General features: G+C 40.4%; 1 protein-coding gene across 1 annotated transcript in view; it reads left to right on the top strand.

Moving 5' to 3' along the window:
* Positions 1-1057: 1057 nt before the first annotated feature.
* The window catches only part of PRKAR2B (protein kinase cAMP-dependent type II regulatory subunit beta), a 72823-nt gene continuing 47320 nt past the window's right edge, over positions 1058-26560 (top strand). The window contains exon 1 of the mRNA XM_062490801.1: positions 1058-1385. Within this exon, the coding sequence (XP_062346785.1) occupies positions 1058-1385 (328 nt within the window). The remainder of the gene's footprint in view (positions 1386-26560) is intronic.

The raw sequence follows: 26560 nt of genomic DNA, 5'->3' as shown, positions 1-26560 counted from the left end.
TTCAAGAAGTGTTCAGTGAAGCATTGAAAAACATGGCACCCGCAATTACTACTTACTCTACTTAAAACATTTGAGCTTCCTGGTGATGACAAGCAGCACCCACTTACCACTGTGCTAAGTAGTCTCTGCAGCATGGCTTGGAAGAGGGTCTATGCTGAGCCTCGGCATTCAGCAGCGCTTAAATTGAACTTCTTCCCCCATTTTTAAACAATTGTTTCGTTCTCCTGCTAAATTTTTCGTGGACCTTCACAACCAGCTGACAAAACAGGATGTTCTTGGTAGCACCACATCACCACCCCCAACCTAAATTATATAGATGAATATAAAACGGCAGCACTCCTATGCGTATGAACGATGTGGAGAAGAGCTTTAAGGCGGTGCATGACCGTGAGAAAGCACAGCAGTAACAGCTCTGAAATGCTACACGCACTGCGGTCCTTCCCCGAGCGGGGACATGTCCGCTCATCGGGAATCCCCGCCGGTCGCCAGCGCGGATGCCTGGACGCCCCCGCAGGGAGAAGGCGATCAAAGCTCGGGTCCCTGAGAGCCCGGGGGTGGCGGGAGCGCCCGGCGGGGCCGTGCCCGGCAGGGCAGCCCGTGCGGGGCCAGAGATGCTCTGCCCTGCGCTGCCCTGCCCGGCCCCGCCGTCCCCTCCGCGCCGCCTCCCGCGGGCTCCGCTCGGTGCGGGCGGGGCGCGGCGGCCGCAGTCCCCGGCGGGAGGTTGTCATGGTTTCCCGGGTCACATGTGCGAGAGGTTCCCCCGGCGCGGGGGGAGGAGGCGCCGCCGCCGAGGCTGCCAGAGCCGCTGCCCCCCGCGGGCCCGCCCCCCGCCCGCTCCCACCTGCGCCGCCGCCCGCCCCTTCCCGCTGCCCACGGGCGATCCGCCGGGCGAGCCTCGTCCCCCGGGCCGCCGACCCCCGGCCCCGGGCTCTCCCTCCCTCTCCTTCTCCTCCTCCTCCTCCTCCTCCTCCTCCTTCTTCTTCTCCTCCTTCTCCTCTCCCCTTCCCCTCTCCCTCCCCATTCCTGGCCGGGCTGCGCCCCCCCGGCCGGCCCCGGCATGAGCATCTCCATCCCGGCGGGGCTGACGGAGCTGCTGCAGGGCTTCACGGTAGAGGTGCTGCGGAGCCAGCCCGGGGACCTGCTGGAGTTCGCCCTCCAGTACTTCGGGCGCCTCAAGGAGGAGGCGGCGACGGCCAAGGCGGCGGCGGAGAAGGAGCCGAGCGGCCGCAAAGCGGGCACAGGCCATGACAGGAGCACCCAGGCACCGCGCCGGGGCCCCCCCGACGCCCGCGGGGTCAACTTCGCCGAGGAGCCCATGCAGACCGACTCCGAGAGCGGCGAGGACGAGCAGCCGCCGCCGCCGCCGCCGCCGCAGCAGTTCCCTGGTAAGGCTTGCCCGCCTCGCCGGGCCCGGCCGTGGGGGCGCGGGGGGGCTCCCGCAACCTCCCGGGCTCAGGTGTGCGGCCGGCGGGGATGGGGATGGGGATCGGGATGGGGATCGGGATCGGGATCGGGATCGGGATGGGGATGGGGATGGGGATGGGGATCGGGATGGGGATCGGGATCGGGATGGGGATGGGGATCGGGATGGGGATGCCGGCCGGCGGGGATGGGGATCCCGGGCAGCGGGGATGAGGATCCCCGCCCGAGCTCCCCGCGGGGGCTATAGGAGCGCGCTGGCCCCGGTGCCCGGACACGGGCAGCGGTGGCACCGCGGGCACAGACTCAAAGAGCGGAGCCCGCGGGAGGTTTCCCGTATCCCGCGGCAAACTTCAACCTCCCGGGCTTTCCCCGTTGCTCGGCGGTGCTGAGTGTTTGGAATACAGGTATCACCAGCTGCATCCCTTGTAGCGTACGAGCCTGTCATAGTCCAGCAAAGATCTATCTATATGTTTTATAAGAGCAAATCTGCATTCTGTAATTAGTGCAGGGGTATGTCCACCTTGAAAACACCTCTCATGGGCATGTTAATGTATTCCCGCACTTGGTTAAACATTTTACGTAGATGTACTTATATGTGTTTTAAAAAGTAGAGCACCATTCAAAACATAATTTCTTCCTGAAAGCCAGAGTGAATTCTTCTGCATTTAGAAGAGCTTGTGGAACAAGTGTTGCTGTGACAGCAAAGAACATTTGCAGTATCTTTGTGTTTGAAGGTAACACCAATCTACACGCAGCTAATGACACCTTATCTTTGTGTGGCTGACAGGCTTTATTTAGAGACCCTGTCAATCCATCTGCTGGTGTGGGTTATGGGATGGGTAGGAGCTGTTTCTGTCTCTGCACAGTGCTTTGTGTCATGAGCAGGCTGGCTGAAGGGTCAGTCAATATGGTGGGATGGAGAAGAGGAAAGCATCCAAGCATCTTTATCTTATTTTTTATGAGGATAGCTTGAAGTGTATGTCATCAGATCAAAGCAGTCATCCTTCCGAGTCGTGCTGGAGGTAGACTTACTTAGCAGAGTACAGAAGGCAGTTGTTGGCTAGTTGAATTTCAGTGAGGGTTTTGAAATTCTACCTTACGTGTGTTTCATGAGGAAATGTAGATAAACAAGTAGGCGTTTAAGAAGTGGGTAAGTTTTTAAAATGCTTCAAGTTGCCCCATAAGACAGTCGCCATTCTTTTCATCTGTTCTTTGCAGCTATACCCGTGTGTATTTAATGAGAAATTTGATGTGTCAATCAGGTTCTGCACACTTATGTGGCACTTTTAAACGCTAATGCTGATTATGTGAGATTAGTAGAAATTGGAAAACTTGCTGTCTTTGGAAACTAAAATGGTCATAATATGAAAGAAAAAAGTTATCTTAATTCACTAACACTAGATGTGTTTTTTCAAGCATTAATTATTCTATCACCAAACAATCTCATTGGTAAATGGAGGACTTGGAATATTGTATGGAGGGAAGTGCAGAAAAGTAGTTTTATTTCTTAGAATGTATGTGTTACATACCTTTAACTTTATAGGGTGCTCTAAGAAGCTTTCTAAGCTTTTCTAATGAGTACCAGTAATCAGGATTCTTTTGACAGTCTTTTCATTGTGATTGTGAAGTGGGAAAGTAATTATTGTCAATATTCTTATTAAGGGACATGCTAGAATCTCTTAATCTGACAAATTTATTTACTTATTTGACAAAACCCCTTTAAAATACCACATTTTTAAGCCTGGTGTATTTTGAACATTTAATTGTATTATGATTTGTAAATTCTGTCAGTTCATATAATTATTAATTAAAAGAAACAAAAAATGACAATATTTGTGAAGCCATGGGAAGATTAATAGGAAGTAACTCATGGTAAATGATTACTGATAATGTGCTTGTGTATGTGTGCATTGTGCAGGAGTGTGTATTTTAAATTCAAATTTTATGTCTGCCCTGAATATATTCTTCTAAGGTACACATAACAATGCATCCACTCAGCCTTTTGTTGATAACTGGAGGCATAAAGGCTTGTACTCAAATATTTGTTTAATGGGTTTAAATACCAATTTAAAAGTATATTTCTTGTATGCTTTTGCTTTCTGTTTCTAGTAGTAGCAATTTTTAAGAATTAAAGTTTGGGGGAAGTTTTTTTAATTTTTTCTTTTGCTTTTATGAATTATTTAACTTCTTCTGTACAGCGAATGTGTCCTGTTTGCATCTTTAGGAGAGGACAATGCATATGAAAAGTTGATAAGCAAATGTAAAATGAAAACCTCTGTGAAGAAGGTCAGACCTGGTGGGGGTATCTTTCCTTTGCTAAAGCCATACATTCAAAATGTCAAACTGACAGTATTCCTTAATTAATTCAATCAGAGCATTGTTGAACTCTCACTGTAAATTCTCCAAACCTATTTTTTCCCCTACCAAATGTTTCTAAATACCTAAAAGCACTGCAGTTGAACTCATTGTCAGTATTAGTTTTGTCCTTGAAATGTATTTTGGAAGGTACATGAGCATTATCCTGTTTCAGAAATGATGAGCTGAGGCATAAACTGTGTTAAAAAGAAAAAAAACGTGTACTTGGGATTAAGAGTTATATATGAACCTTGAATTAAACTCTATTCAGGTCTCTGCTGTGTCCATTAGCTCAGCTGCAGAAATCACATAAAGGTAAAAGCTGGTACCTTGTCTGGAGGATTTTGTTGTATTGGTGTCATAGTTTTTGAATTGGCACCTGGAGTTAAGGTGACCTCAGAAATTACATTCTTTATGTTAAGAGCACCAAGATTATCCCCTTTGGAACACAGGGTTTGATTTGGAAATGTTTTTTGGGTTTTCTAGCTGATCTGTTTGTTTGTTTGTTTTTTAAGTATTTAATTGTCCTACATGGGTGTAGTGGCATGAATCAGTTATGACAACTAATTCCTACTAAGAGTAATAGCACTCACTAAATGGAATAGGAAATAGACATAAAAATGAGCCCTATTTTTTGCAAATTTGTCCAACTTTAAGCAGGTCTGAAGTGCATATTAAGATTTATTATACTGTACCTGCAAAATTTGAAACTGCTCAGTAAATGATTTCGGTTTTTTACAGTGACTATGCTTTTCTTTTGGCATTACCACTTACATGTTGATTTGCAACTTATTTTGATGGGCAGTAACCCATGTAATTTGTAACAGTTGTTTTAAAATATCTGCCATAGATAAAAATTCACATTTCATCTAGCCTTAATGTGAATTCGTAGAGGAGTTTTTCAAGTAACTTTGCTGTTCTTTAAACTCAAAAATTGCAGTTCTGTATGTATAATTTGGCATGACATAGCCTCTGTTTATTTTTCTTTTGTTTGGTTCTACTTCAGTTTGTTTTGGTGTCTTTCTCAGACAGTGGTCTATTTTAACAGGAAAGTACTACAGCTGTCCCTCTCCTCCCCCATGTGCTTCTGTTGGTGTGTTGGTTGCTTTGAGTTCCTTCTTTGAAAACTTGAGCTAGAAAATGCAAGTCTGTATCTCAGCTTAACCCACTGATTGTGCCTAAATAATATGAGATCACTGTTTAGGTAAAACAAACATATTCTACCTTACAATAGCAATTTTAAAGGCATGTCTTTATTTTAGCTCATTTATTCAGTCTGAAGTGCTTTAGAGGTGTACTGCTCATAGAAATTTTGAAATAATAGGTAAATCGTAAAAACCAGAAAAAAACTTTGCATGCAACTACATTTGTGTCGTGTGTAGATAATGGGTAGTTTGGGGGAGTGGAAAGGATCAGTAAGAACAGGAGAACAACATAAAAATACATACAAATTGTGGTAGGATATCCTTAAATCAGGGCCTATATAGAAAAGTGTGTGAATTTCTTATAAATGTGTATATTCAAACTAAAATCTGCAGTATAATGGGTAATGGCTGAAATCACTACCATCTGATATGTACTTAGCCAACCTTAGAAATGAAGTTTTAATAATTTCTACGGTCACTCTTTTAAATACAGAAAGAAATAAAGCATCATTTGTATGGTTAGGAGGACAAACCTGACTGGACCCAGGCTGGAGCATCCTTACTGTGGATGCAATTTAGAAGAGAAGTTTCCAGCCACAGGCCAGTTCCTTGTGAGCAGGACATTGTTGGGCACTCCTTGGCAAGGCTTTGGGTCATATCTCCTTGCAATTTTCTAGACTATGCCTACTATCATTCAGAGAATAATGTGTGTAAATTTAAGTGTTCAGGGTGGGTGTTTGGCAAGAAGACAGATTCTGAGAGGGGAAAGAATTCCAGCTGCATCAGTTCAGTGCCTTGCTGGTCCAAGGGGCCTTGGTCAGGGCTTGGCTACTGCCTGCTCATCTCTGCTTGTGTACACAGTCACAAACCACAAAGCTCTCTGTCCTTCCTGTAAATCTTTAAAATAATGCAGAGTTTTGAAAAAATGGTTTCCAGTATTTTTGACAGGAGCAAGCTCAAACATTTTCTTTCTGCTAACATTTATTTTGGAGAGTAAACCCAAGCAAGTTGGCAGTTGTTCGTGGTTTGTTTGTTTTGTTTCTTTTTTAATTCCTTAATCTGACACAGATTCATTCAAGTTGAGAGATTTGTCATCAAAAAACTTTGTCTGACAAAATTATAAGCAACTAGAAATGTGAAGCTGTAATATGTACCATTTAGTAGCCTTTGTAGTAAGACTATGGCTCCTTCTCAGACATGTATCTACTTGTGATTGTAGATGAAAGGAATACTTTTGACACAACCATTGATTTTGACTCAACTTATTTTTTTTAAAAATAAGCATGTTTATATTAATAATTCCGTTGAAATTATACCAGCCTCCACTTAAAAGTATTTATGCATCCCTGCTCAAAATTAAGCATGCATGCATGGAGGCATCTCTGCTGGCTAATATTTTGTTAAAGTTTGTTAAAGTGTGTTGAAGAGAAGCAGGAGAAAATTCCAAAAACCTATGGACAAAAAAAATAGTAGAACTATATAAAAAATATTTGAATTTGTCTTCAGCTTCTTTTTCACTAAAGAAACAATGTACAGATGATTTTGGCTGACTGTTCAGCTTGGAAAAAGAGAACAGCATTAATTCAGTATGTATAGGAAGACACAGAATTTTGCTGGCATGGGTTTGTAGTGATAACATTATAAATTATAACTTATAAGCAACGTCACTGCTAACATTTGCACAGCAACACTCAGTCTCTTGTGGCATGTCTGTTCCAAAGGAAAACTTGCTTCCTCAGGAACTCTCTAGGAATATTGTTACACTTGCTGACTTCATTTCAGTTTCCCAAAGAAACCTTCTATTTTTTTGTTCCCTGTGTTTACTCCTCTTTATGCGTTTAAGTGAATGAAAAAAAAATACCCTATTTATTTTCCTGCTTGGTGAAGAGAATAAAGATTCATCTCTGGACATTGAGAGTGTGTGTTTTTAGAATGTACTCCTACAGCATAATGACCTAGTGCTTGCTACCTGCCCAGATGTGCTTCGTGCATCTGTCAGGAAGTTAAGCTTGGTTTAATACACGCATATCCCATGGTTTATTCCAAGTCTGTTATGCAAAAGTATTGCATTATGTTTTCTAGTTCTGTCCAGTTCCCTCAGTCTGTGTGAAATGTACCTAAACAGTCAAATCTCTGCAGACTTGTTGGCCTTAGCTGCTCCTGTAAATCTGGAACATATGGTGTGGAAATCACACATTTAGGTCACAAGGTACAGATTAATCAAGGTACAGGCTGCTGCTGCACTTCTGGTTTTCAAATATCAAAGATGACCTCTAGATAAGGAAATTTCATTTGCTGGGACACTGATGAAAGAAACAAGAAGGCGAGGTGGAAGGCAGGACATGGAAGAAGAAAAGGAGTCTCTGTGTGGTAAGGAAAATACAAAGGTAAAAACAAGAGGGAAGAGGAGATACAGAACTGAAGTAAGGGGAGAAAGATAAAAGAATAGACAGCACGCATGAGAGACCACAATAAATTCTCTGCCCTTATTTTTCTCTCCAGCTATAGCCCTCTGTCCCAAATTTATATCCTGAATTTTCTATTGTAATTCTGTTTGGCTTATAAATATAATTCAGAAGAGCATAAATGTGAACTTAAACAAAATCAGTAGTCAGTGCATTGTATGAATATGAATTTGGCCATCTGATGCTGAGAGATCTATTAAATGTTTTGACGTGGTCATCTCCCATATTACTATGTCTGTAGCCTTGCATTTTCATGAAAGTTTCAACTCAATTTTTTTTTTTTTAAATGGAGGATCCAGATTGGTTTTTGTTTGAAAAAATAATAGTAGTGGTCATCATGAAGAAAGCTAACAGGCACATGGGTACAGCTGCCATCTTCATGGCTAAGAGAACCAAGATGGTGCTGATGGAGAAATGAAATGTTGGACAGTACATAACAGACATGGTGCAATATCCCTACTTTTAATGCTTAATGCAAGTCACAGTGGTTATTACACCAATTATTATTTTAATGGAAATGCCTTAAAGTCATGCTGTAGCTGTTCCCACCCCAGGTTTGAACTCCTATTATGAGCTTCAAGCGAGTGTAATTATACAGAAAATCTGTGCTTTAAAAAGGTGAGCAATTTTTAAAAAGTGAATGAAGGAGGGAGAAGAGTTTGAGGAAAAAAAGCCAATTAAAATGGCTCAGTGATCTCTGCTGCTGGAATAGGTCTTGGCATACATAAATTAGAAGATATGATTTTACTAGGGATGATACATTTATCACATAGTCTCTTTGATATTGTTGGTTGTTTTGTGGATGTGGGTGCATAAAAGATGAACTCCCTGTATACATGAATTACTACATGCTGGATAAACCTGTCAAAAGAAATAAACTTGTCTATAATTAGATATTACTATAAACATCCATCAATTATGGTATTGTTTTGAAAGTATTCTTATAAGAATTCTAAAGGAAATATTAACTTTTGTTTTCCTTTTCTTTGGGACATTGGATGATGATACTGGTAAATCTAAATAGCTTTATATAGGGATTTTATACTGAAACCCCTTATCCTTTCAGGGAGCCCTTTTAGGCTAACCCTTCCACATGCTGGGTAGGTATGACAACCCATTTGCTGCATGGAACTGAACAGGATGTTTTGATCATGACAAGTAATTATAAACTTGGGGGTTTATTTAATCTTTTTCTTTATTGAATACATTTTTTTGGTCTGTAGATCAGTTTTCACTCATAGTACTAAATAAAACATTGTTAAAGAAGGTGAAATTTGGCTTTGAGTGTGCTTTGTTTTCTCTTAATTTTTTACTTTTCTGACTGGTGTTGTTGCACTTTTCCTTATAGAAAAACATCATGTTTGTCAATTTGGCTTTTCATTAAAAATTTGAGGAGCTCTGTTTCATTTTTTTGTGCACTTTGTGATAAAAATAGCAGAAGTACTCACACAGAATTTCTATTTGCAGTTTCTAGGCAATGTAATACAGGAATCCAGATTTAAGTTAATGCAGCAATTAACCCAGAAGACACACAGTCTTGGGGTTTCATCAAAAAGATGATGGTAATCAGATGTCCAGTGCCTCATTCAGCATTTCCAATGATACCATATCATACAAAAACGTGGGAGGTCTGAAATAAAGGGGGATGCAGACAGGCAAGGGTGCCTGAAGTGCATAGGAGTAAAATGCAGATTGTAGGTACAAGGTATCCTCAGAATGAAGTGTACAACAGCCTTATGGCAGTTTGCCAGACTTTCCATAAACAGCATCCCTTTAGCATTGCTGCTCAGAAAAGTAATTTGTGGAGCACAGATAACATAAGGATGTTTTAAAGAAAAGAACATTTTTTTAAAAATCCAAATTTTAATTTAATCCGCCTTGCCTTATTGTGCTATAACACTCTGGATAGTGGAAGGTAGAGTTGTAAAAAGCATGTGTAACAACAGAAAGTGTTTTTCACTCGTGTTTGACTCTTAAATTGCTTAATGAGATTAAGAAAAAAATCATCAGGGGATTTAAGAAAAAAATCATCAGGGGAAGAACTTAAAGCTGAGAGCTTGAAGCAGGTAAAGACTGATAATGAGAACAACTATCTTACACATACAGTTTCAGTTATATGACTGAAGTGGTTTCTGTAAAGCTGGGCTAAAAGGGACAATTAGTAAATATTATGAAGACTTCCTGAATCTCCATTCAGGAAGGTCTAGAAAATTGCTGTATAAAATAGATTTTAAAAGGAGAAGTAACCTGATCTTTCCTGCTCAGTCATTCCAGATACCATCCTGCTTGTATAAAGATTTTTATAACAGCATCAATCCCTTCTGAATCCCTGTGATGCAAATGTCAAACATGTTTTTATAAATAGTAGTAGTGTTTTCATATTAAACCTTTTTAGCAGACATTTCCTTAGTAAAGCATACCAGATAGGAAGCAAGCATACCTTGCTCAACATTGGAAAGAAAACATTCCTTGCAAAGCCTCAGTATAGACTATAAATAAAAGATGTACTGAATTCTTGGTGTTGGGATGAATACAAGCTGGAACCAAGTGTAAGCATTCAGACTTGCCTGCCCAAGCACACAGGCTGAAATTCTTGGTGTTTTTTCCCATTCTGATTTTAATGATAGTTTATAATGATAGTTTGTAGTGCTAATGTGAAAAACAAAATCCAATGCCATGAGTTATAAAGCATTTGTAAGTGTTGCAGGGTATGGGTTATCTTGAACTCAGGCTGTCCATGACAGCTTTGCTATGGCTTTTTTTGGATGACCTTGCTTATGAATATGTATTGTCACTGCACTGACCTGCTTCTTCTAATTTGTTTCCCATTATTTTTACCACTGAAATAGTTTCCCTTTAGATCCTCTCTCTGAAGCTGTCATGCTTTTCATTGATGCTGAAGAATTCCATCTTTGGGCCAGTAATTGCCTTTGCTAAAAAATGCAGACTAATACCACAAGTCCTTGAAATAAGTGTTGATCAAGAATTTTTGCTATTTAATATCTTGGAAATGAATGTCTAAAAGTAAGTAAATATGTTTAAGTATTCCTCCTGTTTTAACAATGGTTAATATGACAAAAAGTTTGTCTAATAGAGGGCTTGAATTGTCATGAGATTTCTTGTTCTCTTCCAAAACAATGTTTGCAACACTCATCACTTGATGTCAGAAACAATTACAATATGTGCTATAGACATCTATCAAAATTTTATTAAGAGTTCAAACAAATGTTTTCTACCATTGTAATAAACCCTTTTTTTCATCACAAACGAGTTTTGAAAATTGTATATTCTTAATAATTGATGATAATAAACATTAGAGGGAGAGGTTTAATTTTTGTCCCCAGTTGTGCCTAATTTCTACTGAAATTGAGAAGTTAGGATCCGGTAGCTTTATCGATCTGTTTCTTTATGAGTCTCTTTAGTACTAGACCCAGTCATCATTTTATCTTTAGTTCTATTTTTGGGGTTTTTATTTTTCAATTCTGAATGCATAGTGCTTTTTCTTCCAGCCATTTTGTTCAATAACTCTGAATAACATTCAGGCATCTGTCTCTAAAACCCATCTTTTAGCTGACAATTTACCTCTTTCTGCTGGTTTTAATAGGTAATCTAAAAGTGAGTAACTTTGATCTAGCCTTCATCACTACAATATTTAAGTATCTGTGAGGTAATTTAAATGCAAAATTAACAGCCTACTTTCCTTCCTGTTGCTTCAGCCTACAGGAAATATTGTCTAATGCCTAATGCACATATAAAAAACTGGTTTGAAAGAAGATAGATGGTTATTTATTCTTAGATACTACTAACTTCAATTCCTGTTAAAAATGCATCTGCAGTATTTTTCTGCATGTCTCCCTTGCTAATCTGTCAGTTTTCCCCTTCTATTGAAATGTAGCTGCTGCTGGCAGTTGAAGTGGGAGTAGATGTAGATTAATTTCCATTACCCATCTTGCAAAAAGAAGTAATTTGTTCTTCTGGTTTTGCCTTCTTATATCGGGAATAAAATGGAGTCACTGATTTAAGGGCACCCTAGTTTGCTGTCTGTCTGGAATAGATTGTCATATGAACTTGGCTCATCTGTAATTACTTCAGTTTATGGCTTAAAAAAAAAAATACAAAAAGAAGAGGAACAATGTCATGCTATCTTCAAATCCATCCTTCAAATTATTTCAATAAGTACAGACACAGGGTTTGGGAGGTATGGGGGGACTGGGAAGACTTGGGAGCTTAGCAAATCTAATCAAAGAATAGCTCAAGCCTGTAAGAGAAAGCTATGCTTTCCATGCAAATATGTAGGTGTTTGTCCTCTTTGACTCCCTAATAAAGCAGACTATTATTGCCTCTTCTAGCTTGGAGGTGACAGGACCAAGGTCCCTTTTTTTGGGGGCTGGGTTGTGGTCCCACCCTACTGATATGGGCACAAGCACGGCATCATTCCACTGCCATGGGGAAATTTAGCCATAAAGCAAAACTATTCTTGTTCTTATTATGAGCCTGGAGTTTTCTGTGCTTGCTAAGATGTGTTCAGCTTCTAAGAAAGCAGTTATTATTTGTGGTTGTGGTCAATACGTTGCCATCTGATGTCTCACCTTTGACATCTATTGCAATTTCCTTTTCAGTGAGTGTCTTTTTTTTAGTTTTATTAAAGTTTTGATGCTTGATTTGCTGAAGCTATTACACAGTTGCTTGTGAAAAACTAGTAAAACTGGCACATGCCTCCTTTGTTTCTTTAAATCATAGTGTGAAATTATTCCAGCATTGGTTGGTTGGTATGGGTTCAGTTCAGCTGGGCTGAAAACAATCCAGCTTGATGGCCTGGAAGAGGCAGTGGGTTTATGGCACAGAGTGTGTCTTGCACCCTTGCAATGCTGGGTCTGATTCAGGAAGCAGTGGATTCCTAAAGGTGCCCCACAGTGCTCAGGTGGAGGAAGCACCTGGCTAGATCACAGCCTTCTAGTACTGATATTGAGAATATCTAGTACTGATCAGCTGGCAGGCCAAGACTGAATTTATGTGACCTGTCCTTCATGGTAGGTACTAGTTTGATATCAGCTTCTATTTTTCCACATATTGCTAGAAACTTCTTTGCTTTGAGGCTTTTCTCATCGTTAAATTCAATTGAAAACTGTAGAGCAAGTTCAGTTTTTTCTTTTGTTAAGGAATTTGTGTATTACTTACAAAATGAAATTGCCTTTGCTTGTTTCCAGTGTTTGAATGGCTTCTGCTGAAACCAATCTAAAATTGGACAGATAAGGGTCTGTGGAAACACACCCTTTCTTTCTAAACATCAAGAAGAGAAATGTAATTGCTGTGACACTTGGAGCAGTTACCTGACTGACTGATGCTCAGAAAGTAGCAGGAGCCTGGTTATTGCTGAAAATACTTATGTGTATTACTTAGATGTTTTTGTTTTGTTTTCATTTGGAAAATGTACAAAGGTCAGAATATAAAGACATGTGCTGCTTTAAAAATGTAAAGACCGAGTCAATAGGATGCTCTTTTATTCCAGAATATATTCTGGAATAGATGTACACTTTTATTCTGGAAACACTATATTTACTTCTGGCTAGGAACTGACCTTGCAGAGCACAAGTTAAACATTCCAGGACAAAACAGTTTATAGAGCAATAGAACTACTTTTTTTTTTTTTAATGAAGGGATGAATTTAGCTTTCCCTTTAGCAGATGCCTTTAATTCAGTACATTTCAGGTATAATGTTCCCCCCCGCCAATGCCTTTCTTGCACAAATTGTGTTTTAGAGATTGAACAGTTGCAGTGTTTTCTAAGGATGACTTCTCCCTGTGTAGTTATTGTTTGATATGGGGTTCCATGTTCCTAGAGTGAGGATCAGATGTGTATAACTGATTGTGCTTGAGGAAGAGGAAAGAAGATTGAAATTTTGTAGTCTGTAGTTGGAAAGTAACACAAATTCCAGTTCTCACTGGAAAAAGTGAGGTGAAACTTGGCACTGGATACAAAACTGTCACTCTTCTCCTGTTTTTATCAAAATAAATTGTAATCATAATTCTGTGTTTAAAAAAGTACTTTTGGTGATCAGTAGTTTTGTTATCCAAGAGGATACGTATTACTTTTATTTGACTGTGTTTTCTATTGGTCAGATACAACATAATTTATGGAAGTGGTTTGATTTCTTAGTAATGCATTGTTTTAAAAGAAAAAAGGAGAGCTTTGAACTGGAGGCGTGGAACAAATGAAAGAGGCATGTTTATCAGAATTACTGGCATGTCTGTAAAACTGGATAGTGGTAATCTATAATACATACAGAAATTTGAGGGTCATGATACAGGAATACCTACTGTGTCTATGAAACTATATGCTTTAGTAAACACATATATATCTGTTTTTAGTGGAGTGACCTGATGAAGCTCTTGTAGTCCATCAAATTAGTGATAAAAACATTTTAAAATGATTATATACATTGTAGTGTGGTAACTGAGGATAACTTCCCATATCCTACCAGTCATAAGAGATACTTAAAAATTGTGGGAAAAAATTTATTTTAATACTCTGTGTGTCTAGATAAAATCCACAAGACAAAGGAATTTGAACTGAAGGTTAAGTTTTGGTCTATTCTAATCTCATCCCTTGATAACTATCCTTTAAGGAAGAAGAATGATCCACAAAATAAAAAGAGGGCTCTGTGAGTTAAGAAAAATTAGGTTAAGTCTTCATGTGTGTCACAGACTTGCTGTGTGCCTTTGAGTAGTTTGCATTAGTGCCTTTAACTCAGCGAAATGGAAGATTTGCTATTCCATACTTTCTAGGATCTTGTAGCAGTATGTATGTGAAGGACTGTGAAGGGCTCACGTGTCATTGTTTGCCTACAACACTTGAAAACAACTTCTGTGTCTTAGAGTCCAGGGCCTAACTGATGCTAGAATTTAAGAAATTTTAATCTGATGCTCTTTTTTTTTTTTATTGGCCAAAGATAAAAAATTACTCAGGAATATCTGAGCAATCAGCAAAGCCCTTGTAAATAGAAGATACCTATGTGGTTTGTTTAGGCTACAAAGATAGCCCTTAAAAATGTAATAAACTTGAGATTGCATTACTTGATATTCCAAACTCACACTGTCATTTACTAAATTGTTTCTGCAAAAGGTGCATGTGGCTGTTAGTGTGGGCTGCTGCCATATAACTATTACAGAATCCTATGTTCAGCCATGTGCTCTTCAGGTCACATTTAACATAAAGGTCATGCATTGACTCAGCCTATAAAGGGTGAATAAACTTCTGGTCTTAAGCCACTGTCTTTCCTTAAAAAAAAATAGTGGTCCATTTTTGTAACTTTATGGGCTCTTTGAAAAAAACACTTTTAGGACATAAAGTGTTCATCTATTTTTTTTCTTGTTGAAAATAATTTTAATCTCCTCATCTTTTCTTCTAGTAACCTAATGTGAGTGCTGGGAATGTAAGTGAAGAGCAATACGTATCCTGATTTATGAATTGAGTGTCCTTTAAATTCAGAAACTTCCTAAAGCGGTCTGTGTCAGTTTTGGGGTTATTTTCTTTCTTTCTTTTTTTTTTTTTTTTTTTTTTTTTTTTTTGAGAACGCAAGGTGGAAATGTTAGAAAATTCCAATTTAATTTACAAAAACGGATTGGGATTTTTTCTGGTAAGGGTTTAATGTAAAGCATGCATCCAGTAAGTTATAGTAGAAACTAGCCTATCTTTGTGGACACTTGAATATCCAGATCACTAGGCCAGTCTGCTTTTTAGCATGCTTGTTTGCACCTTGTCTTGGCTTCAAGAGAAGAATTTTTAGTGCTTGCCCTTGGAATATGGCATAGCCTGGAAAGTAGGACATTTTTTTTTTCAGAGGTGTGGGTTGCTAGTCTGCCATGTACCCAGCCAGGCAGGCTCATCCCTTGGTTTTTTGTTTTCCTTTTTAAATGCAGTCTGGACATTTTCTGTTTACCTGCTCTAAAAGAAATAGAATTTCTTGAAAGGCAGTGTAGGCTGGGGGAAGACTGTCAGGACAAGTAGTACTTTGTCATACACAGATTGAAACATTTCTGCCATTTCCCAAAGCAGAGAGTCTGAGCAAGATTCCAGATGATCTGCATCTGCTAACCTGCCTTTATTCTGGCTCTGTATATGCATGTTCAGTACCCAAATCTTGGATCATGTTCTCAGGTGGGTTAGTGTAAACAGACCATGTGAGAATGTGTGTTGGACTTCTTGGATGGGTCTACAGGGAAAGAGTCTTTGGGTCATGACCCATGACATTTGCTATGGTTGGTGTTGGCTGCATTTCAGGTAATGGTGTCATTAGCACATATGATTTTGCTATGGAATCCAAAGTGCAAGCATAGTAGGTTTTGTTTGGTTTTGGTTTGTTTTTTGGTTTGTTTTTGTTTTTTGTTTTTTTTCCAAAGGCCTCTGTTAGAAGACCATTATTTTATGCCAAGAATTATTTTGTTGCCTGATGACTAATGAGCCTGTTGGAGAGTTTTCCTATCAAGAGTCATGGAAACTTGGACCCTGGTAGGAATCTCACAGATAGTTACTGAAGGAAGTCAGGACAATGTTCTCAAGCATCCCTAGCCAGGGAAAGAACAGAATGGGTGTGAAAGTGACTGTAATGCCAAAGTTTACTTACAACAGATGTAACTTTTCAAGTGCTGCCCAAACTATGGAGCAAAATGGAGAAGTACTGAAAAATCCACTACTTGCCATTACTAGTCATTTCTGAATGTGATCCACAAGTAGTGGAGCTGAAAGATATAACAGGATTTAGTTTTACTTTGTGGAGTGCTTTTAATGCTACTGCAGTATCAAGACAAGAAATTATAGCAAATGGATCTTTGCATCTGTACTTTGACTACCCCTTTTGTCAGGGAATGTTGTTCAGTTGCTGCCAGTAATCTCTGTTTCACATTAACACAGCAGAAGGTGCTGAAAGAAATTGGTGTCTGCAGCTTCTTTTGCCACTCCTCAGCTCACTGGCATAAGTTGATTTGTTCAGAAATTGAAACTTAGGACAGAAAAGACATGTCCTATTAATCTATCCATAAGATCTGTTCAGCTGTGGGATCTCTTTGACCTCTCTGTTCTCTTGAAAAAATGAGTTATTTGTCCTCAAAGATTCCATAATGGAGGCACAGGTAGGAAGCAGTTTGAGAATGAAGACTAGATACATAAAGGGGCTCAAGTGGCAATATTTGGCATTATTATGCACAAATTACACCTTTGGGGCACAAAAATCTCCTCACCAAATCAAGGTATAGTCCTGGTATGTTCTGGGGATGTTCTGAGTTGGTACAGTGGAAGAGAAAAATTGAGTGTAGACCTGGAAAAAGATGCCAAATGAAGGCATTATACCATATATGTACTTTATTAGCTGCTGTTTGCCTCTTGGCACTGGGACAGTCACATGCAGCAGCTTGGACCTGTGTTTGATTGTGGTCATATAAAATGTATGTATGGTGATACAACAAAAGTTGTGTCATGACTAAGAGACAGAAACTGGGCAGTGCAACATGCTGTGCTGTAAATTGCAACACATTCTGCATGCCTACATTTGTGAGAAGAGAAAGAGTGACAACAGGGTACCATGTTTGGAAATTGAGAGCTCGCCATTCCAGGGGAAGTTTCAGGATCAGGATGGTGTGATCATGGAGATGGATCATTGGAGGTGCCATTTGTAAGATCCTCACTTCATTGTTGACAGCATGATATGTCAACATGGTGTTCCTTTGTGCCATTCTTTATCAATAGAGAGAACAATATTTTGTTTTATTGTAAGTCACAGTAGCTCATTGTTGATGGATTTTTGTCGTTATTTTGGTCGTTATTTTTTGTTGTATTTTGCTCCTTCAGTTGCTCTGGGAGATCTCACATGTCTTCAGCAGCACCTGACTGCATTGCTGCTGATGCAATATCAACAGGCCAGCATGCAGCTAACTCAAGATTAAGCCTGTGAAGTTTTTTGGAATCACGTCGGTATCACTGTCACCAGGAATTCTTTAGTGGATTTCTCTGTGCCCTTCCATGGCTCACGCAGACATTCATTAAGGTCAATCTGAATCACACCTGTGGTCTCTATAATTAGGACATCATCAGTGATCTAGTGGATGTGGATAGTGGTTCTGACTGTTGCAAAGGGAGGTAGATGCTTGTATTATTCAAGTTGAATCTGTACCTCACCCTCCCCTTGGATTCATGTTGTCCCACACTCGTGGAAGAGCAGACAAGAGCAGACACTGCCATGGTGTCCAAGGGCTGTGTTGAAGTGAGTGCAGGTGCCAGCACCAGCTGTGCTTCATTCACTCACCCCTGAGAGCTGTAAAGGGTGCTCTGGCCAACAGCTTCACTGTAATCCCCAACAGCTGCTTGCAGTAATTTAGCACTGCGCGTATATCAGAAGGGAACAGTGAAATATTTTGGATTTTGTCTTTTCTCCCATCTCTCTTCTACCTTTGACTCAGACTCCCAGATGTCTTCACTAGTATTTGTAGCCCAGGCTTTTGTTGCTCGTGTTGCCCAGGTCTGTAGCCTAAGGGTACAGGCATTAATTAAAAACAGAAAACCAAAACCCTGAAGTGTCCCAAATCTGTTCTCAGAAGCCGCAGTCAGACCTGTGGGATCTGAGCTTGGGGAAGGTGTCAGCCACCAAGTTAAGTGACTTCAATAGATGTGTTCTGAGCTGGTGTGAGGACACTGGGACTTGTTCATTTTGTTGTCTTTTCACTAACTGGTTTTGTTGGCTGTAAGACATTGGACAGTTGGTCTAATGTGGGAATTATGTTATTTGTAGTTAAACCAGTGGAACATCTGACTAGGAAATGGGTGGTAGGCTCTGCCTGTGGACTATTAGGTGTTTTGTTAGTCAGCATGCTGGGTTCAAGAAAGTACTATCCTGCCATCAGTATCACCCACAAGCTTCTTTTATGTGGTAGGAGTGAGAATAGAATATTTGTTAAGATCTCCTTTTTGACCATGGCTTTTCTAGGTAGATGCTTATATTTATTTTATTTGGTTGGGTTTTTTAATTTTTTTTTTTTCTGAAACAGCCATTCTTCTCATTATATTCAAGCCATAACACTTGGGGTTTGGGCTTTTAAAAATTTCTTTCTTTACAGTCACTGTGCTATCTGATGAGGTACATCTCTCAGCCTGTCTGTAAAACCAAGTGTGGAAAATGTATTCTGCCTCATTATCTGAAAGCTAACAAAATCTATTTTAGGTCTGAATAGCTGAGAATGAATTATCATGAATGCAAGAGAAACTCCCTTTAAATACGTAATGTTCTTAAAATATGCAAATTTTAAAATACGCATCAAATCCAAAATCTTAGATTTCACCAGGAAATGAATAAGCAGGCAATGCAGATTGCAAATTATACATATTCATATACTTCTTCATCAAGGTATTTTGTACCACACATTCCTGCCAAGGCAGTCCTAGGAACCAAGCAGAGTCTTTGTATAAAATCCTTGCTTTGGAAAGTTTTAATGGTGTTTGCTCATGTAGGATTTGTTGTAATAACCTAATAGCAAAGTGACAAAAACATGAAAAATAGTAGGAAAAGCTGAGTCTCAAAAGCTTTGAGGCTTTAGATTAAACATGGGTAGTATGAATGTGTATGGGAGAAAGCAGTTATGTTCACAATTGTCAAATGATATAAAATAGATTAGATAATTATAAACTCCACACAAAGGTGCACTCCTTCAGAGAAGAATACTGACATCTTCTCCAGCCCACTTCCATCAGTGTGATTGCAATTTTATTCCTTTGTAATAAATATATCTCGCAGGTACTGTACAGTCAAGAGACAAAGGGCATAGGCCAAAATTTCATAAAAAATAAACCTGTCAAACAAACCACCTCCCCTTCCCCCCCAAAGGACCTAAAGTACTGTTACGCAGTGGCTAAGGGAAGGAAATCAGGAGAACAAGTCATTCACATAAGATGTTCAGTACTCTAGTTTTCAGTTTGACAAAAATATTGTTTCAAGGGCAGGTACAGATTTTTTATTTTGTGAAATGGTGAACCTGAAGCAGTTATTTCAATTTGATCCTTTACAGGATCCCAGCTGATTTGGGTATTGCTGGTAGGGCTTTGGCAGGATGACCAGTTTCCTTGTGTTCTGATAGGGAACATGCATACATTAGTATATATGCTCCAGGCAGCAAAATTAGAAAGCAGAAAAGAACATGAAATGGATCTAAATGCCTATGCAGCAGTGTTAGAAAGCAAATAACCACAATATTCTTAAAATAGCTTGTGAAATTTCAAGTGAAAAGAATCCACTTAGAGATGGTAAGACAGTATGCATTACTGACATTTTGTGTCAGATGTTTTTGTACCAGTTTTAAGCTCTGCTCTGGCTATAGCACAATATCCCTTGGAGATGGTAATAAATTAGCAAACAAGGACATTACTGCAAGTGATGTTGGGTGTAGTGATCAGGTTAAAAAACCTCAACCTAACAAACAAAAAAAACCCCAACCCTCTCTGCTAGGGCAGAACTAGGCAGAAAATTGTACAAAACAGAATCTGTAGGTGGTGACCAGCTGAAGCAGGGCTGCAGGTCTTGGGTCTTGAGCCTCTGGGAAGGGTCTTTGTAGCCCAGGGCATGGCCTAGGGAGGCTCACCTCCCTCAAACACATTCCATTGGTATTTTTAGGTTCAGTTTTGCTTTCAAAAGGTGTTGTCTCTGCTGGGTAGACTTCTTCTCTCATACACACCACTACTTTTCATTCTATATCCTGAGTAATCTGGGGTTGAGGGCAGCAAGTGCTCCACACAAGTACACATCTTCAGCGTGTATGTAGACAAATTCTAACACAAATTAACCTTTTTACCCTGTGGTATTACAGAAGATTAAAAATATTGCTCTAAATGATTTATTTTTTTTTCCTCTTATCTAGATCACTGATTACTTTTAATCAGATAATGACCAAGTCACAAGCAATAACAAGGATGAATTGCTAAAGGCAAGCATGCTAAGTAACAGGATGCATATTTAGGATAGAAAAACTCTTCAATAGCTTCACTTTGTTGCTTTAACATGGGACATTAATCTGAAACAACAGATGTAAAATGAAAAAAAAGCGGAGAAAAAAAGCCTAAAATCTTAATCAAGTTGCTTGGGTGGGAAAAGATCAGTGTTTGATTACCAATAATGAACTGTGACAGCCCATTTCACTGTGTTGGACATTGATCTAACATATCAGGCAGACATTTATTTTTTTTTATTTTCAGTGTTTGTAATTACATACAGCATCAATTATTCACAAGAGCTGAAATCTCTTTAACTGATATAAGTAGGAGAGACTTATTTGCATCACACATCTGACAGGTTCAATAGACAACTTGCAGAGTAACTGCAGCCAGAGAGCTGGTTTCACTGGGGACCCTTCCCTGCCCCTGTGCAAGCACACAGGGCACAGGGGATAAACAGGAGGAGGCAGAGATGTGCACACACCTGCAGGGCTGTGTTCTTGTGTCCTGGGATGGCTGCTGTGACAGGAGTGTTGGAATGGGATGACAAGGCTCTTTAGGAAGGACAGGCAGGAGAGATGAGGGGAGGTGTCACCCTGGAGTGACAGTGACCAGCTGGAGTGCATGGAGCAAAGTCTGGGGGGAAAGGAACCAGCTGAGAGCCTGGGGGTCAGGATTAACAGGAGGGCTGGGAGAGGTGACATTGCAGGGGGCTCTGCCACAGCTGCCAGGCCAGGAAGCACAGGAGGCACTCTGTGGGTGTTCTCACATTCAGAAGTGCTGGTGTTCATGAGGGGCTTCATCCACCCCAGTATCTGTTGGAAGGACAACACCACAGAGCATAAGCAGTCCAGGAGATCCCTGGAATGCATTGGTTAACTCCTCCAGGAGACAGGGGAGCCAGCAAGAAGAGGTTCTCTGCTGGACCTTGTTCTCACCTACAAGCAGGATCTGGTGGGGAATGTCAATCTCCAGGGCAGCCTGGGCTGCAGTGACCATGAAGTGGTGGAGTTTGAGATCCTCGGGGTGGTGATAAGGGTGCACAGCCAGCTCAATACCCTGGACTTCAGCAGAGCAGATTTTGGCCTGTTCAGGGAAATGCTTGATAGAGTGCCATGGAAGAAAGTCCTGGAGGGAGAAGAAGCCTGAGAAAGGTGGTTGATATTCAAGAATTTTCTCCTTCAAGCTGAGGAGTGATGCATCCTAACAAAGAGGAAATCGGGTAAAAACACTAGGAAGCCTCTATGGATGAACAAAGAGCTTCTGGACAAACCCAAACACAAAAACTAAGCCTACAGCAGGTGGAAGCAAGGACAGGTAGCCTGAAAAGAATAGAGATTGTGTGAGCAGCCAGGAGTCAGGTTAGGAAAGCTGAAGCTCTGAAAGAGTTCAGTCTGCTCAGGGATGAAAAGGGCAACAAGGAAACTTCTATAGGTATGTTTGCAATGAAAGAATGACCAGGGAATATGTGGGTCTTCTCCAGAAGGAAATGGAAGACCTGATTATCTGTATGTGAAGGGCAAAGTACATAACAATTTATTTGTGTCAGTATTTGCTGGCAAATACTCCAGCCACAGCACCCAAGCTGCAGAAGATTTCAAGTCCCTGAAGGGACTGGGAGAATGAAGAACCACCCACTGGAGGAGGCCAGGTTCAATATATTCTGATAAACCTGAATGTCCACAAGTTAATGGGAGCTGATAAGATGCATCCATGGACTCCAGGGAAATTGTCCAAGGAAGTGGCTAGGCCACTATCCATCATATTTGAGAAGTCAGGGCAGTCAATGGAGTTTCCACTGGCTTGAAAAGGGAAAACATAAGCCCCTTTTTCTAAAAATGGAAAATAGAAGGAAGACATGGGGAACTACAGGCTAGTCATCTGCACCTCAGTGCCTGGCAAGATCATGGAGCAGATCACCTTGGAAATTATGCAAAGGTACAAGGAAAGTAAGGAGATGAGTGGTGACAGCCACATAGCTTCACTAAGGGCAAATAATTCCTGACAAACTCGGTGGCCTTCTACAGCTATGGAAAGAGCAGCTGATGTCATCTACCTTGGCTTGTACAAAGCATTTGACACTGTACTGCATTACATCCTTGTCTCTAAACTGGAGAGGCACGGATTTGACTACTCAGTGGATAATGAATGGATTGATAATAATGGCTGGATGCACTCCAAGAGCTGCGATCAACATCTCGATGTGCAAGAGGAGAGCAGTGAGGGCTGGGGCTCCTCAGGGCTCAGTGCTGGGCTCGGAGCTGTTGAACACCTTTGTCAGGGGCAGGCACGGAGCACAGCCCCAGCACGTCTGCCAAGAGCACCGAGCTGGGCACGGTGCTGTCACTCTGCAGGGAAGGGATCCAGAGGAGCCTGGAAAGGCTGGAGAGGTGGCTCTGGGAGAAAAGAACCTCGTGAAGTCCAGCACAGCTGGCTGCAGGCTGCTGCACCTGTGAAGCACAATCTCAAGGCAATCTGAAGCATGAGTGCAGGCTGGGCAGGAAATGGATTGAAAGCAACCCTGAGAAGGAAGACCTGGGATTGCTGGTGGATGAGAAACTCAACATGATCCCACAGTGTGTGCTGGCAGCCCAGAAAGCCAACTGGGTTTTAGGACCGCAACCTCATGTAAATTTTATTTTGCATATTAAACAAATGGGGATAGCAAGATATGCTGGTTTCTGTATATTTTAATCCTTTTATAGCTATATTGATGTCTGCAAAGACAGCAATAATTATGTATGTATTTTTTTTCGTACAGATGATTTTAAAATCTGTAGATGTAATTTTTAATTAAAAATAGATAAATTTCAGGGTGTCCTGTAAAATGAAGCAATTTTTTCTTGCCAATATCTACTTTTCTTGCAACAGCCAAATTAATCTAGCACATAAATGCTACCACTATGCTGTTTCTCCCTCATCTTTGGCTTCTCAGTCAGTCTACAGGATTCACTGAAAGCCTGCGTTGCCTTCATGCCTCACTGCCTGCATTCTGCTCTGTACCTGAATGCATGAGTCTGTGTGAACTCCATCTCCCCAGCTACAGAGCAGTCTCAACTCCTTAGGGAGCCCTTTCTTCCTCAAGGAAGGTGTACTTGCAATGCCTTCCAGCAATACACCTTTCTTTGGATGGAGCCAGATTCCTCTGTGTGCAGGTCCTGCCCTTTTAGGAACTGTGTGTATTCTTCACTGAGGTTGATCAGAGTTTTGGAGTGGGCTTCAGATATTCTTGAAATGTTAAGATTTATTTATTGGGAAACTTGGTGGCAGTGTAGCTGTCTAACCTGTCAGGTGCTTTGGCTGGCTGGTACATTCAGGAAGCATCTTTGATTGTGATTTACTTTTTTTCTTTGAGTAAAGGCCAAGCCTATGTGCTGCTGTTCTTCAATTTTATTTTTAATTTAAAAAAAATCTTATTCTGAGACTGATTTATTTGGTGAGGGAAATAATAAAACTACATTGTGTATTTAATCACTAAAATGTTATCATTGCTATTAAATTTCCACAAATTGAAATACAAATATTTTGAAAGCTAAGCTCTAACTACTGTATTGCCAGGACTGTTTGTTTGTCTTTCAAATAATAACTGTGTGTTTGCTGTGCTCATCCCTTCTCATTCCTCACAGCTGTCATAGCCTTTCAAAGAGAAAAGGCAAGAACCATTCTCCACAGACCTGGCAACTCCCTTCTTTGTCAGAGTAATTTCTTCAAATTGTCAGTGAGTTTGTCATGCTTTCCTTGAGATTTTGTGATGTCTTATCAGTGTGAAGTTGCATTAACATAATTGTATTTTCTTGTGTTGATCTCAGCCTCTGAAACAATCATTCTACCTGGATTAATCCTGAACTGAAGTTTCCTGTGATGGAGGGAAATTAGAGGGGCTCCAAATTACTCTTTACTATCTGTGGTGTCCCAGTCTATCATTGTCCTGGGTAATGGGGAATTAACCCCATTTCCTCCATTTGGGACATAAAAACATGAATCTGACTAAAGCACATATTGTAGAAAAGCATTCATTTAGATTTGATTTTGCTCTTGTTCTGATTGGGTCATTCTAATTAATAATCTGTTTGTGAAAGGAGAAAAATGAATAATAGTTAGAGTAATATAGGAATGTGATTGCAATAAGTATAATTCAAAATTGTTTTTCGAAGTTGAGACCTTTGAGAAGTAGGTAAGCTTGGAACTGAAAAGGTGAAACACATCCTGCCCATGATCCTCATCAGTGAAAATTCAGCCTGGGATTTTGAGGTATATGATGAAAAGACCATAGGTAAATCAGGAATAACTCTACTGAAAACACTAGAGTTAAATGGAATAAAATCAAACTGTGCTGAGAGCAGGTTCTCAGACTATTGTTCAAATTTGGACTAGGTTTGACCCACTGACCTCAGTGAGGTCCCTGAGAGTTTTAACGGAGTTCTGCTCTAAATAGGACAGAAAAAAAAGTATGAGTTGGGCATCATATTTGTTTCCTAAGCTCACCTGGGGCATTTGCACTTTAAACACAAGGAAGACACACTGTAGTGTGGATATTTCTCTTTGTCTAACCATTAAGCTACATTAACAGTATTCCTGCTTTGTAAATAAGGATGGGGTTTAGGAGGGCTGTGGAATGCCAAACTGGAAGGTTTTAAACATGTAATAACTTAGTTTAATTTTTGAGGAGTTTTTTGATTAATTTGTTATTTTTAAGGGGGTTTTGTCCTTTGCCATATGAAGAAATTGCAGTGGCTAGTTGGAAGTGAGACTTGTGGAAAATGTTTTAATTTTTAGTGACACTGAAGATTAATCACTAATCCCCTGCCAGCCCTTGTCACTTTGAGCAGGCATTCATTTTGGCTTTGTGTGTTTTTCTCTAGAAGAGCATTACCTTGAGTTGCTGTAAGTGTGGCAGCAGAGTGAGCAGTCTCCTGTTGGCCCAGAGCAGCTGAAGGGAGTGGAGTCTGCTCTTGATCATTTACCAATTATTTATATTTATTTGCTTAATCTGTATTGCCAAAGTATTTTAGAAGCTGTATTTCCATACAGTTCTCTGAACAAGGAATTTCAAACATATATTTCAGTTGCTAGCAAGGGACAAATTGTGGAATTCTCTCTTACATAGTGCTAAGAATCAAACTACTGGAGTATGTCACAAAAGTTTTTGCACTTTCAAATGGTAATTTAATCAAAACTTCATCAGGATACAGACCTCAGTCATTTCTCTCATGCACACCCTCCCCACCCTCTGAAAAGTTGTAATAGATTTTGATTGAAACAAAGTAGAACATGAAGAGTTACAGTCAATATTGGAGTGAGACCATGCTTTTAAACAACACTCCGTGTGCCCAGCTATGCATTATTTGTTGTGGTGCAGCACTCTTTCTGATACTGCAAAAAAGTATTAGATGTCATTGGACATGTTCTGAATTTATCTGTATGTCTGTTTATGCCTTTTTTTTGGGAAAAATCCCTGACTTTTGCAATGGTGAGGTTTTTGCAATCCATGAGTTTTGTTCCTTCTTTATGTTGCACAGGGGATGTGTGGCACGCTAAGTTGCTGGGGTTTTTTTTGTTTTCTTTTCTAGCAAGCTGTTTGAATTGAATCATTTTGAGCAACCAGCCCTCAGCACATAACCTATGTCACTATAACCTTTAAAATTAAGTGCATTTTTGCTGTCGAGTTAACTTCAATAACCACATAGGTATTGCCTCATGCCCATTCCTCTCCCATGTTTACTCCTGCTGGAAAGCTGGAGCTGTGAACTGGCGTGCATCAGCAGTGCTGCTTTTGGCATGTTCTTAGGGATGGGGTAACCCTCCCACAGGGCTGTCTGGGTTTCACACTGCAGGGAGCAGTCCTTGGGCAGCCTGCAGAGCACAGAGCCAGCTGCTCTCTGCTGGGAGTCCTGAGAACCTGCCTGGGACATGGCTGAGAGGAGAGAGGGGAGCAGTGTTGGGAGGCAGCAGAGGGGTGGGAATCACAATGCCTCAGCACCACTTCTACTTGTGTGTAGCTTGGGGCTTGAACCTGTGGATTTATTGCACAGGTTACAATAAACTGTGTTAGGTATAGAGTACAAATACAATATTCCCGTGTCCTGTGAATGGGATTTCAAAGCTGCCCTCATAATTCAGCTTGAATGGCAAGACTGTCTCTTGGCATCCCTGTCTCTCGGCATCCCTGTCTCTCTGGGTACCACTTCCACTTGAGCTGTGTGA

Source organism: Cinclus cinclus, chromosome 4 (assembly GCF_963662255.1).
Source record: "Cinclus cinclus chromosome 4, bCinCin1.1, whole genome shotgun sequence".
Classification (NCBI taxonomy): domain Eukaryota; kingdom Metazoa; phylum Chordata; class Aves; order Passeriformes; family Cinclidae; genus Cinclus; species Cinclus cinclus.
The sequence above is the reverse complement of the archived record's forward strand: the minus strand, read 5'-3'. Positions and strand labels throughout refer to the sequence as shown.